Raw genomic sequence first — 19160 nt, forward strand, 5'->3', positions numbered from 1 at the left:
CACGCCTTTGCGTACAATTTAGTTTGCTTTCTGCTTCTGTCACACGATTACGATCATTTTCTACGAATTATCGTACGGGTATATAGAAGAGCGTAGAAAAATGACTAAGATAGATGTGGCAGCTTCTTTTATGTGTACGATCGTGAATTGATTCTAATTGTTTTTAGATCGTGGAATGCTGCTTACTTGCATCGACTGCATTTACAGTTTGCTACATCGGAATGTTTAGAAAGGTTTGCGTGATTCGTGGATAACTTTTAAATTGAGAGTATTGGAAATAGCGTGAGAAAGACGAACAGTTCCAATTGTATTTTCTTGATCGAAATTAAGCATTGAAACGCTTACAGAAGTATCAAAAATTGATTACAAGATTAGTGATAAATTAGGGATATTTTAAACAACATGTTTGGAGAATGTGTCGTCGAACTAATGGAATTGCGGATTGAGATTAACGTCTAAGGATTATTTTATAGAAGAGTCTTTGAATATTATAAATATGTAAATGTCTGAAGTTTAGTCAGTGTATCGCGAACTGCGTCTGTTCAAAGTTTTAAGACACTGAGTAAAGATCGCGCGAAGTAACAACAACTGTTGGTGAACACTTGTGTCGCGGAGAGTGTTTGAAGAATATATTTGAATCTCTAACGGTTCGAGGAAAAAATAGTTGCGCTACTTATGGAGCAGAAGGTTGCCAGCAAGGTATACAACTCAAAGAATGTGTGCATTTGAATTCTTGATAAGTTCTAGGAAAGGTAATGGTGTTACTGAGAATCGGTTCTACGAGCATCTAAAAGGTGATTAGCCTCATATCGAGGTAAATTTTAAACGGAAGGTCGAAAATCGTGGAACCAGAAAGTTAGGATATTAAGAAATCAGAAAATTGGAAAATCGCAGATCGAACATTGAAAAATCCGGAATCCGAGAATTCGATAATTTCAATTATTGGAAAATTCCAAAATTCGGAAATTGAAATATCCGGAATAAAAATTCGCTACAGTCGTTTCGATTCTTGAAACAAACTAGTTCCTACAATTTTCGATATCTATGTTTCATTCCCATGGCTCATGGTTTCAATCCATACCCAATTCACAGACCACCATGAATTTCTCGACGCACGTCGATCTCAATTTCACCGCCGGACGCAGTGGTCGAACCGTGGACGAAGAATAAGCTCGCTAGCATGCCCTAGAGAAAAAGCACGGAAGGTGTAAGCCCACGGCTTTGTTTCGAGATTTTTTCCCGTTCTCCTTTTCTCTCTACGCGGGATCGTTTGAGGCGCATTGTTTTCGCCGAAAGCGAGCCAGTCGTGAATAAAACCGTCGGCTAAGATGTAGATAGCGCGGGATACCCGTTTCTGCTGTCCCCTTTCCTGTTTGCCAATTCTTTCTCGTAGGCTCGATTTAAACACGCCGGATTGTGCGCGTATAAATCCCGTGTCCCCCTTGCTCCTCAGGGTTGAGACGAAAAAAGGAACGAAGACGAAAATTCCGTCGAAAAGCTATCGACAAAAGCGTCGAAAATTTTATGGGCCCGATACAGCATCTGTCGACGAGAGTATCCTCGAAAGGAACGTTTTAACGAATGAGCATATAAATCTTGCGTCGAAAAACCCAAAAGAAAAAAAGTACGGATGGAGTGCTTGAGAAAGTATCTTCGAAGTGATAATTTCAATATCGAGACTTATATTCTTTTTCTCCTCGATGAAGAATTGTATTATTCGTGCGAGAATTATGTTAATCGTTGTAAATTGTTCGTGTGTTTAGCAATGTACGCCTTGAAATGTTTTAATATGAACGTACATGAGAATCTTAAAATGAGCAGATGTGGAAAAAATATCCTTAAGGTAGATTTAGATGTTCTTCGTTATTATTCATGTTATTCCGATATCGAAATATTGTTCGAATATTCTTTGAGAGAAAATATTCTTAAAAGTTGTACAAACGCGAGTCAATCGACAATTCCTCCACCGCGAACTTTATATTACAGTTAACCTTCTTGTGTAATATAAAACATTTTCATAAATCCATCGGATCATTCAACGACAACGTAAGATCAGCTCAAGACAAACTAATATACCGTCGTGTCTTAGGAATAAATTGAAATCGATTTCGTCGTACGATTGCAAAGCAACGGCGAAATAGAAATTTACAACGAGCCACTTCTCAACCCTTTCCCTTTCTGCTCGTTGCCGTCGGAAAAACGATGGACGTATCGGAGGTCGCGGTTACCGCTCTCCCTTAATCGTCACCCAACGTATAAACAACGCGATAAAAGCTGTTTTACTGCGCAAACGATTCCGTTTTTATCGGGTTTCGTGGCATGTGCCACTCGCTGATCGCTGGGTTAGAAGCGACAAAAAAAAAGAATACAACAAGGGAGAAAAGAAGAAAAGGGGAAAAAAGAAGAAAGAAAAAGAAAATCATATTAAAGCGATACGCAGAAAACAGAAAAAAGATCGTTTAGCACCGTTATCTGTCGTACCACCAGAGGAAAGGGCTGCAGAAACGAGCTCCAATGGGGACATCGCGTTGATAAATGAATTTTCGTTGCGATCATCCGCGAACGCACGCAACGGATCGCTTAATGAAATAAGCGTATCGATGCGGGACTGATTGCTGTGGCTAATTCGTCGATAAATTTGCAGCCCCCTCTTGTTTGAGTCCGATGAACGACTGCCAGGGCTTCGAAGATGAAACGGGGAATGGAAAGGGCCGTAGAACGTTGGCAGAGAGAAAAACGGACAGAGAACGGTGAAATTAATTTCTGGCTCGATTTTCAAAGCGGTTTAAATTCGCCCCTGCCGTCACGCGTTTCGGCCGGCCTACGCGTAATCGAATATCGGTCGATCCTCTCGCCAATGTTCCCCTCGTGATCATTCGCGGATGGAACAGGTGTGTACATGGGGTAATTATTCGTTGCGTGTACTGGGGCGGGACTGCTAGTTGGGGAAGATGAAGAATTTTTTTGAACAGCATGGGGTTGATGGGGTGATGCATGGGGTGGATAGAACGAGGCGGAAGTATTTTGTCGAGGAAGGAACTGAAAATTCCTCGGATTCTTTTTCGTAAAATTGACGGAGTATTATGGGGCGGAGTAGAAGAAATGATTGACCCTGTTATGGTTTTTAAATGTTTGAGGTTTCGATCTCATTTTAATAACAATCTAGAAAACAACTTTGCATGTTTTCAGAAAAGTGTTAGTATACACTTGGAACGAGACATCACATATGTCAATAGCTTGTAGGTAACTTGATACGAATTCTTGTAAGGTTACGTATATTATAAGAATAGGGTTGAGGGTTTAATTATGCCAGCCGTAAAATCGGATAAACGTAACGATGTAATAATATGTTTAACCTTTTACGTGACAGACATAGGTCTGATGCGGATCGCTCACGCTATATTCTTGTCCCAAAAAGGATGGGAGTGGCGAATGAGTTAGAAAAAGAACACGTGTATATCGCAAACATTGTAACACTGGATTATGTATTGCTTGCTTTAAAATATATCATTATAGCATAAATCAATTCTTAAATATTTTTTGCTTTTACCGGTATGTAAATGTTTATCACGATATTTGCTTCTCATTATTCCTTTTTTGTTGATCTCTTCTTCTTTGTAATTAACTACATTTTATAATCTTTGTGAGCAGTTTCTAAATTTTTTTAAATTTCATCATGTTGGTCACAACGCACAAAGAATTAAAAACAGGAAGTTGTAGTAAAATCGAACTACTCGTAACAAAAATGATTACTTTACCAAGCCCATTTCACGATTACTTAGAAACTATTTGCGACTTTTAAGATCAGAAATGTTTTCGTATGAATTTTCTAACGTAGGCAATCAGAAATCTAATAAATTATTCGAAAATATCGAAGCCTTGTCGTTGTTACAAAGTACATTTTCATCATTCACTGTGAAGACGTTGTGAAGGAAACAACAAGTAGGAAAATGTAGCCTACGGTTTGAAAGGCTGAAAGGTTTCGTTTGGCTGATTCGTGAAGTGGTTGGTAGCCGGGGAGGAGAGAAGGATGCGTGTAAAACACGATCCTCGACGTTCTGACGTGAATAAAGGAGGCGTTGTTGCTGGTCGCGAGCGCGCACACGCCTCTAAAGTGGAAGCTATAATGGGGGTTTAAATTATGTGGTGTCTTAGAGGTGCGCTGAACGAGCTCGTTGTACACGTGTCGTATTGTTGAAGTGAACAGCTTTATCGCTTCGAGGGCTAGCCTCTCTTGCTGGGATTGCATTAAATTTTACCAAATTCTACTCTGTAGAATTTCATTAAAAATTATAATAATAGTATAATCGAGATTTTGTTATCCTTTAAAGGGAATTATCGTTTTGCCAAATTTACTTTCTTTCTCTCGTTTTATGAAGTAATTAAATAATTTTTAAGATACAATAATACAATTGTAAAAAATAATTACGAAAAATCCAGTACAATATTTTTCACACCTGATTCCGGAGAATAATTGTAAAAAATAATTTCAATCGTTACACGTTTTTTTCTCTTCTAGACAAAATAATCTTTCTCTTTTAAACAACCTACCTTAAAGAATAACCCGAAAAATCTTCGAGTCAAGCTCACCAAAATATTCCAAGCGCGTAGGCCTGAAAAAGTCAGTTAGAAATTTAAAGAAAGAGCAAAACACAAGGCCGTAAAGTTGAAAACAGCGGAACAAACAACGTCCAAACTCGATAATCCGAAAGATCCATTTCACTCAAAAGTCACGTACACGAACGAATAACCTGTTCATCTTGAAAAACGCGGCAATGGCTCGACTACCCTACATCTTCCCGTTGCATCCTCGTTGGGACCGGATACTCCATCACGCGAGAAGCGGCGAAGCGTTCCGTGAATCATCGAGAGAAGCCCAGGAACCAGTCACCGGCGCTCGAGCACGTCGGATGGAAAAACGAAGGAAAGGAAGAAAGGAGCCGGAACGGAAGGGTTCGAGGTCATTGAACAGCTCGCTTGGCGAAGTTCCTCGCTGGCTGGGCTTCAAGTCAGAGAAGGAGCCACGCCGTGAGAAAGAGGAAGACCGACAAGGAGGGAGGAGCGTGGCTCCTGAGGGTTATGTTTGGGTGCTGTCGCGGCACATCCCGTTTTATCACGCCTCGGGTTTACGTTGCCCTAGGTCACGATGTCAAGAGAACGGAAGGATTTTCCCCCTGAGAGCTCAACGCCACGGTCGAGACTCGCTCTCACACAGAACTAGACAGAGAAAGAGAGGCCAGATAGAAGGAGAAAGATAACGATAGGAATGGGAGAGAGTGGTAGAAGAGGAAAGGAGGAAAACACGAAGGAGAAGCCAGGGGAAGGTGGCTCGCTGAGGGATCGCTGACTCGGTTGGCGAGACGCCCGACTCTTCGATGCTATCAACCTCGACCACAAACACCGATTCACGGCCACTTTGGGGGTTCCCCGGAGTTTCTCGGCCCACCAACACCTTTCACGCTCTCCTGGACCACTCCACGCGACCCACTTTTTCAACCATCCACCCCGACGACTATGGATTTCCTGGCATCACGCGGACCTAGGATATTCTACGTGCTTCCCCGGCGTTCTACGATCCTTTCTCCGGTTCGTTTTCACGCGCAGTACTGGGTCGGAGGGAAAGTGATGTCGGTTTCTGATAGTGCTGACACAACTAGCTTCAAATGGTTCGTACGTTGTATACGTTTATGATGATACTGTTTTATGAGGACGGTGTTTTGTACGTGTAAGATGTTGGTAAAATATCAGTCATAACTTTGCCCCGAAAAGTATACGTGATATAAAGATAGCGTTTCTTGTTTCCTGATAATTACAAATTTAAAAAAGATCGTTAGGATTTACAGATTACAACGAATTTGTACAATGTACACGTACATGTATACGTGTAATAAGCTATTCATGAGGATTGAGGAAGTTAGTAAATGGGTGAATAGTTGCGGTATTTAAACAAAAGTTACCGTGCTCTTATATTGTTTTGATAAAGGGGATGGAATTTTGGAAACTTTGAAGTAATGTACTAGCGATTATAAGTTTGATAGATGAAAAATGGAAGAATTGGTGATTTCGGAACAAGCAGGATGATTTTTTTTTTTTTTTTTTAGACGGCTATTAATTATCGTTTCATCGACGGTACTGAATAAACCACGTGCAACTTGTTGCTTCGTCGAAAATGGATTTTATCAGGGTTTCAATTAACAACAATTACTTGATTCAGCGTTGAACTATCATCTCTTCATCACGAGCTCTAAAATCATTTAAAAATGACGTAGAGTGGAGAAATTACAAATATTACTTCTTATAACGATATATTAAAACATCTTAACGATTACGTCTTTCATCTTTATAAATCTTTGTCAACTATATCTTTGGGCGTAACTGATTCTTTCCACTTTTAAATATTTTCTATTAAAATATACCCTTTCTCTACCAATAACACAAACCAACAAAAACGTACACACGTATCACGTTCTTTTTCCTGCGATCTTCAAATGGTAAATAGAACGTTTTAATTACGTGTTTACAGTAGATTCGTTTGAAAATCTTGACACGATTCGATCTGACAATCGGTATCACGAGAAACGTGCTCAATTTCCACGGCCGAATATCCCGAGGAAATTTCACTTCCTTGGTCATAGGCAATGGGATTACCGTCGTAACTCAGTTAATTGAACTGTGCCGCGTAACGAGGGTAATAACCCGCAAAACGGTTCGTAGCGGGCGTTCAACGCCAGATAAACACGAAATGCACACGAGGCGACACTGTGGCACGCGATACAACTTTTATTTCAATCGTCCATTTGATTTTCATCCGTGTTCCGGAATTTCCATCGAATTTTTAAGTGTCGACCGCGAGACACAATTATCCGGGACATTTTTCTGGCCGTCTAGATAATTTTACCTTTCACGGCCCTCCGATAATACCGATGGAACTTTCCACGAGAACGTCGACAAATGTCGGAAAATTTACGAGGCATTTCAAAATCGTAACAGACTTAAATCTAATGGAAATAGAGATATAAATAACAGACTGTAAAATGTTTTTTAATATTTACATTTATAATTTGTAATTATTAGACTGTGAGTCTCTATGGTATCATTATGAGTATCTGTTATTTAAACAAGTAGGTAGAATTTAGAGATTTGGATGATTATACAGAAAAGAGCGCGCCTTACCGATTTCGATGACTTTCAAATAAATTGTCCAGAACAATTGTCCAGAACGCCGCATGATCTTCGTTTTCTTCTGCCATGTAGATGATAGTATCTTTACGCAGTACAACCTAAACTTAAATCATCGACGTTAATCTACTGTAATATAAATAAAGGAAGATAAATGAATGGGTTATAGCTTTAGTTAGGGTTAGATGTTAAATTAATATCCGACCGCCGTGCCATGAGATTGTTGGTAACACATGACTTAAGTTTTATTTCGTACGATTTTATAAAAGTGTCGTAAATTCGATTGTTACTATTTATTATTTATACATAGTATAATAAGAAACATAAACTAACAACACCCTGTGTATAATTAAAAAGACTAAGACCATACGTGGTATCATTATCAGGTTACGTGTAGGGGGCATGTATACATGTATCTGCTGAGTCTAATTATTAGTACGTACGTGACGAGTAGACAAATAGGACACAGTGCAACATTTCATGCATCGATAAATTCATTGAAAATTATTTCACGCCAGTATTGTCATTTGCATTAAGCGACCGGATATTACTTTAGCCTAATTCGCTTTTCTTCTTTATTTACGAAATATTTCAAAATGGTAATCTCTCTCGTCGATCGAATTAAGTTCAAGTTGGACTATTTAAAAATTCGCCTAACTATTCCAGAATGAATTGTAATCGCAAGGTTAATCGTACTAAAGTTTTTCTCGAAAAACTAAGGCCGAGTGGCGGTAACATGTGTAGGAAAAAAGTTGTTCAGAATGTTGATCTTGGTAACGTATTTCAAGGTCATTGAAATCAGCGAAGTGTACCTGTACATTTTTGCGTATTGAAATTTTCCACAAGCGCATAAAGGTTCGTGGTCTGGTAATTGAAATAAATAAAAATTCTAAATCCGTTAAACTGTACATTACAAATGAATAGTTTAGAATGTAGAATTTGGCGTGTGGGATCTAAAAAATTGGAATATAAGGAGAATTTAGAATTCATGAACATATTAATTGAACTTTTCAATTAAAAAGTATGAAAACACCGATAACTAAAAATTCCTTCTGGATTATTCTCCAAGTTTTTTTTCTCAAATATTCGACAAAAATTTAGATCCTTGAATTCGAAATTGGATAATTTTGTAGGAAATTATTCCCGTAATTACAGTCGAAGGAAGTCACGGTAAAACTTTCTTTTGAAGTGTCTACTTTCGGATACTCTTAAAATCCTTTAATATCCTTTAAAATATGTACATAAATTTATACCTTTTTTCCATTTTAATTAGCGAAACCCTTTGTACACCTACGTGTACACCCAAATACGATACAATCGCATTAATTAAAATCTCAAAATTCCTGCGAAACAATCAATACCTTCCAACATAATACACCTACCGGTGTATATACGTTTGTCAACATTTCCTTTCTTCTTGTCGGACGTACACCCACGCCTCGAGCTACGCATAAGTATAATATTCTGAAACAGCCTATACACAGCAACAAAGAACGGAAAAGAGAAATTCTCCAGCTGTGCGAGTGGTCACGTTGAATATTTCATTCGCTCGGTGATAACTGGCCAGGAAATGTTGAACAAGAAAAACCGAATGAGTACGACAGAAGAAGGACAAAAAAAAGCAGATGAAATAGTAGAAGGAAAAAGAAAGGAGAATAAAAGAATCGTGGACTGGGAAAGAAATTCCCGAACTCCGCGAGGAGACATCTTTTATTTAAACGAGCGTGTTCGGGGCTGGCGGGGCGTACTTTGAAAAAATCGATCGACGAGAAACGAGAGACGCTTGGGTACGCGGGAGAAAGTGAAACAGAATGACAAAGCTCGTCGGTGGTGTACGGACGAGCAAGCTGATCGTTCGTGCTCGTTGCTTTCGTTTTGTACGAAGTTTTATAGTCCGGTTGCGAGTTTGCCAGTTGTTGCCCTCCTCACCGTCCCTCCTTTTTAGCTCTTTCTCCATCTTTTTTCCACAATCTATTTGCGGTACTGTCCATCTTCCTCTATCATTCCTTCGTCGTCCTCCGTTCTTCTTTCTCGAGTTTCTCGTTCCCATCCAATGAGCTTTTCCCGTCCTCGTCCATCCGTTTCTTCGCGGGGAGGCCATCTCGCTCGCGAACCACACGCAGATACATGCGGATCGAAGCTGAAGGCCCTCTTTCCCTCTCCTAACAAGCAGAAAACGGTAGTGATGGCCGCAACACGGAACTCGAGCAAGGTTGTGGACTGAGTAAATTTTGAGCTGGGTTCGAGAAGGAATTCGAAACAACTTCTCTTCTCTTCTCTTCGTTTCCTTTTCTAATTGTATATTTTCTTATAGCGATATATTATCTATATGTGCATAAACATTCTATTTATATCAAAAACATTTTGATGTATATTATAAATATTAACGAAACGAGCAATTAAATTGTTCGAGGTATGTTAAGTACAAAGGAAGATCTAAGAAAATGATGTAAAGCCGAGACGCTGACCTAAGCCGATAAGCGAGACCTATATATAATAAATGATAAATAATACATAATAAGAAAGATTTAAAACTTTGGTCAGGATTGCAGGAAAGAATTTTTGATTCTTCATAAAGGAACAGGATATTTCATCCTTAAATTTCTTCTGAATTCCTACTTTTACTGGAAGAAATTTCAGATGTTCCACTTAACCGAATGGTTGCATAAGGTAGGAAAAGTGTTGATAAGTGTTTCAGATTTTTTCCAGATTTTTTGGAAGCTTGGTATAATAAAAGAATTAGATTTGGGTATAAGCAAGCTAGTTCGTCCATGGAGATCGAAATTCGATGTATTTTTTATTTGGAATTAATATAGGTATATTGAAACAAAATGTTTACTATTTGAAATTCTAAATGTAGTCGCAATAAAGAATCTTTGAAATTTTGTGAATTTAAATGAAACGAGTCAAAGAGAGATTTGATTAATTGAAGAATTGAATATTAATATAACATTGAAAAATGGAAAATCAATTTTAGAAGGGAATGAAGCATAGAGCGATGTTACTATATTTCGACATCGTTGTACATCATGCTGTAGAGATCGGAGATGTCGCAACATTTTAAGACTTTCTACCATTCTGAGAGCTGTTATAATAATTATGTTTTTCTTACTTCGCAAGTTTTCAAACGATTCAAGGATACAGAGTATAAAGTTTCTGTTGGAAATTTCGGAAGACAAAATTAAATGGCGCTGTATGTTCTGCATTTCTTCTCTGTTATCTTTATAGTCATGCATTCGTACGATCGCAAAGTACAATTTTACTCTTTCGTATATTCTATATATCCTACGTCTATAACAAGGTAACCTAAATTCCCTATCAGACATCAAAATGATACTCTTCCCAACAATTCTTCCCGTTTTATGCTACAGCCTCAAAACCTTCTTCGATAACATGATAGGCTTCTTAAGCTTCTAGTAGAAATTTCAAAAGACAAAACTAATATCTTGAAAGATAAATTAGAGAATTCATTTCTCTTGGTATACGTACATGTTTACCTTATGTTTAATTCAGGTACAGTTCCAAAAGATACGGTGACATAACAGTCACGTACATGTAAGTATTCCATTTTCCTCTTTCTCTGTCTTAAAACGCTATTACACACTAGCTTCTTCCATTTAATGAATCTTTCTCATTTAATATGATCTGTCTCGCGTAATTAATGAACATAATTAAAAATGAAAAAATAATTGCTCTCTCTCTCTCTCTAGTCTCGGTAACTTCGTACGAAGTCTTCTATCTCATATTTCTGCGTTAGTTTATATACAACGATCCAGTTGAAAAGTGCAATTACTATCTTTAGTATGTGCCAATAGCACAAATCAGATCAAAATGAAACTCTGTCCCACAACTCGTCCGATCTTACAACACATCATAATTTCAAAACCTTCACTGAAAATACCCTCTCGATGCTGCAAGCTTCTTCAAGCCATCGCTTGGTCGGGACTCGAACGAAAATAAACGAAAGTATGCACATCGCGCAGGTATAGTTCTTCATACGTGGCGATTCCATTGTATTGTCTCGCGGATCCACTACACGAAAGTTCCATATGTCTCAAGGAAGAAGACCATCGTCGACCGATTATCATCGCCGCCAAGTCCTGGCATTTTCTCGGCCCGGTTCCGCAACATCGACCAATTCCCCGTGAGATTCTCCGCGTTCCACGATGGTTCGTTCGTTTCCACGTTGATCTCTGTTTCACCCCCGCGTCTGCATCGAACAGCCACGAGAACACGTCGAAACTACGTAAAAGGGGTTGCATTCGTCGAATCGAGTCACGCGACTCTCTCTCTTTGTTCGCGAGATTGATAGCTTTACGAGGCAGCGGGAGGTCGAGAAGCAAGTTTTGACCATGAGAACGCGCGAAGGCATGCAGGAAATAATGGTAGACCACGGCGCGGCGGTGCCCGCGGACCACGCGAACCCACCTCCCGGGATGATTAATGGCTTTATTACCGCGCTGCTTCGAGCTCTTTATTTAATTGGGTCGCGAACGTGTGCGTATATACTGTCGTAGCTGAAGGAGTTCGTAGAATCGTTGTAGAAGCGTGTACTCAATATGCTGTTCGTTGAACGCTGGAAGAAGTTGAGAACCTCTGAGCTGTGCATAGTTAAGGAACCATTGCTGACGAATGGCTATTCCCCCACTCTGTACACGACAGTGGCTATCAGTTCGTTCGAGCTTCGAATCGTTGAACGTTTCCGAGTGTAATCTCGTTCAAATTAGTCATCGCTTTAATTTAACATGGAATCACCTTTTTTTGGTGCGAACTTGTTGCTCCGATTTGAAATATTCTACAGTTTGCATGCTTGCCTTCGTTAGTTAAGTTATTTGACTTCAGGTTGATGGTATTCGAGCAACTCGAAAACACTCGATCAGTGTGAAATTGTTGCTAAGTCGACTTGAAATATTTCTTCGAGCTTCTATGCTCATCCTTACTATTCAAGCCCATTGTATACAAATAACTTGATACTAGTTTATTAAAGATTCGTTTGGATTAATCAAGTTACTTGATTCACGCTGATTGTATTCACTTAACATGGTTTCAAGTTTATGTTCACACATAGGTATATCAGTGAAGTAACTTCACTTACAAATTGTCTAAATCCAAGACAATCTATCTTCGAGTGAATGTCTAAAATGACGAATATTTAAAGTAGACTTCGCTCGAGGAACAAGTATCGAGGCTAGAAATAACATTACATTACCCATATACCAACTGTCGATTCTTCCGCATCAAGAAATAGTCCAAAGAACCTCGATCAAAGTTTGAAAGGATATTTCAAGGCAAAAATCATATTAACTCTGAACTTTCTACTCTTTGTTGAGTAGAACAAGTACAGAAATAGAATAAAAAAGAAATTTACTTTGTCCGCGTTGTAAAATTCTATGCTACTTTTTTTCTTTTAGTTGAAAAATTTACAAAGTACGAAAGAACTTAATGTGCATTAGAAAACTATTAAGAGCTTCGATTCAAGGTGAAACTAAAGTTAGGTCCCATGTTGATGTTACAGTCACCCGGAGTGATGCCATTCTACGGTGATACTGGCGCCGGTTTCCGGCCAGCAGCCGGCTTTGGGAATACTGTTTGGCACCAGGGAGTCGCTCCCGTGGGAGCAGTTGCGGTTGAAACGTCAGCAGCACCATGGCCACCTCAGCAGTTCATTCAACAAATTCCTGCTCCGAATCAGCTCGAAGAGCTGAGGTATCATACCCAATACACCGCCGCAGCGCCATACCATCCACAACCAGGTAATTGAAGAGGAAATCGATTTTGAAGAATTTACGAATTTTTCCGATACGTGTCTCTTCCTTTTTTTATTTTACCTTCTCAAGTTTTATCGAGTAGAAAATATCTATTCCCGTTAGAAATTTCACAATTCTTTTCTTAACTTATCGATCCTGAGATATTTATATTCTTCGACTATTATAAAATAACGTCATAGCATATGCTATAAAATATTTACTACCTTGATGCTAATTTTAAAATTTCAATAGATATAAAGCAACATTAATTTTGATAAAAAAAAAAAAGCAAGAACGAGTCTCTCAGCCACTAATATGCAATTTCATTGATCAGTTTGCTACAACGAAATGGTACAAACAACGTCAGATTTTAAGATGTATTAAAAAAAATAATGTTGTAACATCATTGTTTTTCTCTATTTCTCGATTTATAACGCTGATGAGTATGGTTTCTGAACAGCTCAAATATGATAAAAATTCGTATTCACAGTTTCGATTATTTGAATTCAACGATTCAGAATTCCTCGCGAATGAAAACGATCGTGGAATGCAAAGTGTGCAACTATGCAGGTCTTTGTCCCGTCATGCCGTCAGTTTCCGTGGAATCGGCACGTGAATTTTCTGATTACAGTCGCATATCAGCAGCAGACTTTCATTACTACGGATCAGTCGGCATTTCAACGTGCCGGGGCGACAGGACAATACACAATCACGGGACAACCCTCACCCTTGCCACCAGTCGCCCCACAAACTGTACCATCGACAGCTCAGAGGCCACTAAACGGTCAATTCATGGATCCCGCTGCTACTGCAACCCAATCAGTTGGTTATGAAAGGCAGGATTACGTCAATGGTTACCAACAACAGGTACAATTAGAAATGAATCGCTTTTAATTAAAAGTCAGCTCATTCGAATATCTTCTCGAACACGAACGAAGATAGAATATCGAATTTTAGAAAAATCCAAGTCACAAAAGATAGAAAAAAGAAAGTTTTTCTTATGTTCATAAAGATAATCTAATTAGAAATCAATTAATTGCTAAATCCTCTGGATCATTTTCAATTATGGTATTCGGTCCTTAAAAAGTTAGTTGAATTTTACGAACATTTCTCTCAATGAAGTTTTTCTGTAATTTTCTCTCATATTTTTAAGATGGTAATATGAAAGTTCGAGGACCGTTGCACCGTTAAATATATCTAAAAATATCAAAGCATAAAATATTTTTTAATGCACCTAAAATTAAAGTTAATCTCTCACGAAGCATCCTCGTGAATAGCAATAATATACAGTCAATTCCCGAACGTTTCTGAGTTATAGATGGAATGATGCGTTTTTCCAGGACGTGACGATGGCACCGCCGCCTTCAACCACTCCGACGAGTCGTAGCAGTTCCGTACACATGGACAACCAGCAGCAACAGCAGGCCTCTCAGCAACCGCCGTCGCAACCGCAACAACAGCCAACGGATACGCAGGTGAAGGGATTCGCGACGATCGCGGCCAGCAACGTGTCGGGAAACGAGATGCCTGGGTATCCACTTCAACCGGGCCCACAGAGTTTACACAACTCTAACGGATATCCAGGCTACGTGGAAATGGGTCAACAAGTACAGAACCAATGGCAGCCGCAGCAGGTATCTCAACAACCGCAACACCAGCAACAGCACATGCAACGGCAACATTCGATACCTGACGGTGGCCAACGGCATTTATGGTCCGATACCAGTACCGGTACGAAAATGAGCAACGTGAGCAACAACATGAACTGGCCGGATGGGACGTTACAGCAGCAGCATCAGCAACACCAGAAACCTCCTCAACAACAACAGCAACCGGGTATGCAGAGCAATAGTATGAAAGGACAAGAGACACAGCAAAGTATGCAGATGCAAGGACAACAAGAATTACCCCGACCAGCGAGTCATATGAGTTGGGAGAACGGTAGCGTGAAGGAGACGCCACAGACTCCGCAGTCGTGGACAGATAATACGGACAACAGTCAGCAGCAACAAACTCAGGGAAATTGGTCGCGGCAGAGTCCGAAGCTGAGGGACGCTTCGCAGAATCCGAGATTAACACCGTCTAGTCAACAACAGCAGCCTCAGCACCAAGGCTGGCTGCAGCACTCGCCGAAATTGTCAGACCATCAGCAGAATCCGTCTCATCAGAACGCCCGGATGACGCCCTCCAACCAACACAACTGGCAGCAGAGCAGTCCAGAGATGCAACAGAACTCGAGTCAACAGAATCCAAGGCTGACGCCATCTAACCAACAGATGCCGCAACCTGGGACGCAGCAACAGCAACAACAACAGCAACAGCAACAGCAGCAGCAGTGGTCGCAACAGACGAAACTGGAAAAGAATCCTAGACTTACTCCGTCTAATCAGATGTCCTGGCCAGACACACCAACTAGTCAACCGAATTGGTCGCCTAATAGTATAAAGAGCGACAGTAGTCAACAACCTCAACAACAATGGCCAGATTCGCAGCCTAGTCCGAGGAGAACACCTGGCCATCAACCGGGAGCGTGGCAGCCTCAGCCACCCACACAAGAGAATAAAATGGAGAACCAAATGTCTTGGTCACCGAACTCGGTGGCCGAGAACCAACCTACCTGGGGCCAACAAACGACCAAACAAGACATGCAGAATTCCGGGGAAAGAGTGCTTTGGCAGCAACAGGACACCGGAAAACCGAATGGGTTCGTCGATACGCAAGATACTCAGGAGAGTAATGTATTTGCTCAATCAAATCGCGTGAATTTGAACAGTCGACTGAAATCGATGATTCTAAATAAACAACAACAGCAACAGCAGCAACAACAACTACAGCATCAACAGCTTCAACAGCACCAATCGCAGCAACAATCTCAGCATCAAATGAGCCATCAGGAGCAACAACATCACAATATGCATCATCAAATGCAATCTCAACATGTGAACAGTAACAACGGAGCTAACGGCGAATACCATACAGATGACAGGATACGAGACACGCATGACAATACGGAGAAATTGCAAGAGAAGCAGGCGGACCAGTATTTAAGTCAGTCGAATATCATCTCGATGGCGCAATCCAACGAATCCTTGACCGGTAATTTTTTATTGCATAGCCACCACCCTCGGGTCGATAGTTTGCCCGATGGTGGTGGCTTATGGGAATGGTCAGGAGGAAGTAATAACACATTAAACAACGGTACCGTTCTGCCGGAAAACGGAATGATGGTCATCGACAGCTTCATGAAGTTTAGTTCAGAAGACAAGTCCGTGCTGGACAAACCATACGAAAAACAACAACAGCAGCAACAGCAATCACACTATCACCAACAATCACAACAACAACACGAGCAACGACAGCTATGGAAGGATGAAAGTAAGAGCCATGACAATCAAAACATCGAGGATAAATCGTTTCAGAGGAGACTGTGCATAGAGCAGCCAACCAACGACAAGACTTTTGAATCTTGCGAAAACAGCAACGCAGACAGCGAGAAGAACGATGAGACCGAGAACGACGTTGGTTTTTCAGAAACTCCATTAGTCGCATTAGTGAACAAGAACGACACATCAAATTATCCAGAAAGCAGCGAAAAGATAGCGTCGACGGAGCCAACCAACAGCTCTAACTGCGATTCCTCTCAGAATATCAAGCAGGAGAACATCATCGAGTACGGTTGCTCTAGCTCCGACTGCGTTCCATCGCCGACGGTCTCGTCAAAGAGCGATGGATGCGCGTCGAAGGAAATCAAGAGTGAACCGGACCAAAGGGCGCAGGAAGGTAACAACTACAAATTTCGTGGCGATGGCGGACCCGCTAAAGTGTCTCCGGGTGTCGGTTCGTGGTGTTGTCGACGAGGCGGCACCGAACAACCAACACCCGAACATTTGCGGGAGGGTTGTTGCCAGGGTTTGCAAACGAGGGACGAGATACTGGCCGACTCAGCGGAGAAGTCCGACGTAAAGAACGAAGGCACTCAAAGTCCACGTACCGGTAGCGTGCCTTCGACGACTAAGTTGCAAGATCACTTGGACAAACTGAAGAACAATGTCAGGAGCGAAGTGCCGGACTGCAACTGCTTCCCAGCTGACAAATGTGAGTTGCTATTGCGTATTCAGCACGACACTAACATTGAGAGAACACACTAACCACGTTCACACGAAAATATAGATAAATAAATAAACAAAAAATGAACAAAATTTTCTTAAAGAAAAAAATATATATAAAACTATACTACTACTACTGCTACTACTACTACTCTATGTACTACCACTACTAATATTACTGGCCAACAAAAAATAAACCGAGCCTTGATTCAGTGACCCAAAGAAGAATGCACGTACCTAACTTACCCCCCTTTCCCAGGGGGCATACCTACTACATACGTGGCATAAATGTTTCCGCTTCTGTTGCTTCCTTTCCGTTGAAACGTCCAGTTTCGTAAGTAAAATGAGGTTCAACCACAAGGTCCGCCAGAGCCCGGCTCGTACTACACTCATCTTGGGGCGGCTGCAAGCCTGCCTGACCTACGGAACGATCTTGAAAGAAGAACCGGCCTTAAGGGAAACGCCATTAGATTCGAAAAGGTCATCTACACCGGAAAAGAAGGGAAAACCACTCAGGGATGTCCGATGGCTAAATGGGTAAGCATATTACTGTATTCTATATATTCCCCATACTTGTACCGAATGTTATAAAAAATTTTAATAATTTAAATTTTCTATAATAATTCGAATTAAACAAATTTTGAATAATATATTAGATAATATTTTGAAATTAATAAAACAGAGATTTACATCTCCATTTGTCTAATAACATTCATAAAAATATGAATTTGCGTAGAGATTCGTAGTCCACTAATATTTTAAATCAAAGTCCAAGCGAATCCACTCGTCTCTTTTTAAATTGAATTTTATCCAACTTATTCTAGTCAATCGCTTTGAATCGATTAAATGCCACTAAGATTACTCTGTACTGCTTTGGTGATGGGATTGTAATATCAGTGATTCGCTAGATACTTCGACGATCTGGTCTGGAGGAGAAGATCCTGACCATAGTCAAACACCGACAAGGGCACAAGTGCCCAACAGCTTGGATCGTCGTGGCCATGGTTGCTTGGGAAGGCGTACCCACTCACGAAGCCGATCGAATCTATTCCCTGTTAAGTCACAAGCTGAATCGATTCGGTCTTCCTACTACTAGACGATGTGGAACGAACGAACCGAGAACCTGCGCTTGCCAAGGTCTCGATCCTGATACTTGCGGTGCAAGCTTTTCCTTTGGATGTTCCTGGTCAATGTATTATAATGGTTGCAAATACGCCAGAAGTAAAACCGTCCGTAAATTTCGATTGTCAGTACGATCAGAGGTAAGGAATATATCATAACAATCTAAATATATATTATAATTAATTGTTGATAATTTAAATTATTATATTTTTGTCATAACAATATTCGTTCTCTGTGTTGAATTTAATAAGAATACCATCGAAAGTCTTAACTATTTGCTATAGATGTCTGTTTACCATGTAGATTTCATTATTGTAATGTAGAAATATTGTATTAAAAATTCCAAGTTCAAGACCTACCTAGTTATAATATACCAAGGGTTAATCGTCATTCTTGTGTTCATTATTGTATACAAATATAACGTTTCGCTCTTTTTTATTTTTATTATAGGAGCAAGAAGTCGAAGAAAGAATGCACGTCCTAGCAACACTTTTATCGCCTCTGTATCTCAGCCTTGCACCGGAAGCATTCAACAATCAGACACAATTCGAACGGGAAGCGAGCGAGTGCCGTTTGGGATTTAAACCTGGCCGACCCTTTTCCGGTGTTACGGCCTGTATCGACTTCTGCGCGCATTCTCATCGTGATCTTCACAACATGAACAACGGATGTACAGTGGTAAGTGACTTAAAGAGACACTTAATTTTTTCCAATATTTAATAATTCTGAAAGAGTAAAGATTTAGATGAAATAACTATGCTGTAATTTTTCATTTTAAAGGTGGTCACTATGACAAAACACCGATCTCTATCAAAACCTGAAGAGGAACAGTTGCACGTGCTTCCCCTTTACATCATGGATACTACGGATGAGAATGGGTCGAAAGAGGGACAGGATGAGAAGGTTCGCGCTGGAGCTGTAGAAGTTTTGACAAAGTAAATAATTTTGTTATTTATATGACAAACAATCACTCACACAGAATTCTCCTAGTAATGAATTTTACAAA

General features: G+C 40.2%; 1 protein-coding gene across 7 annotated transcripts in view; it reads left to right on the top strand.

The window, feature by feature from the left end:
* LOC122573971 (DNA N6-methyl adenine demethylase) overlaps positions 1-19160 on the top strand; it is a 142517-nt gene that overhangs the window by 112734 nt on the left and 10623 nt on the right. For all 7 annotated transcript variants that reach the window (XM_043741018.1, XM_043741014.1, XM_043741012.1 and 4 more), the window contains 7 exons: positions 12695-12932; positions 13558-13793; positions 14267-17021; positions 17394-17569; positions 17941-18294; positions 18605-18832; positions 18935-19089. In XM_043741018.1, the coding sequence (XP_043596953.1) occupies positions 12695-12932; positions 13558-13793; positions 14267-17021; positions 17394-17569; positions 17941-18294; positions 18605-18832; positions 18935-19089 (4142 nt within the window). The remainder of the gene's footprint in view (positions 1-12694; positions 12933-13557; positions 13794-14266; positions 17022-17393; positions 17570-17940; positions 18295-18604; positions 18833-18934; positions 19090-19160) is intronic.

The sequence above is a fragment of the Bombus pyrosoma genome, linkage group LG12 (assembly GCF_014825855.1).
Source record: "Bombus pyrosoma isolate SC7728 linkage group LG12, ASM1482585v1, whole genome shotgun sequence".
Classification (NCBI taxonomy): Eukaryota; Metazoa; Arthropoda; class Insecta; order Hymenoptera; family Apidae; genus Bombus; species Bombus pyrosoma.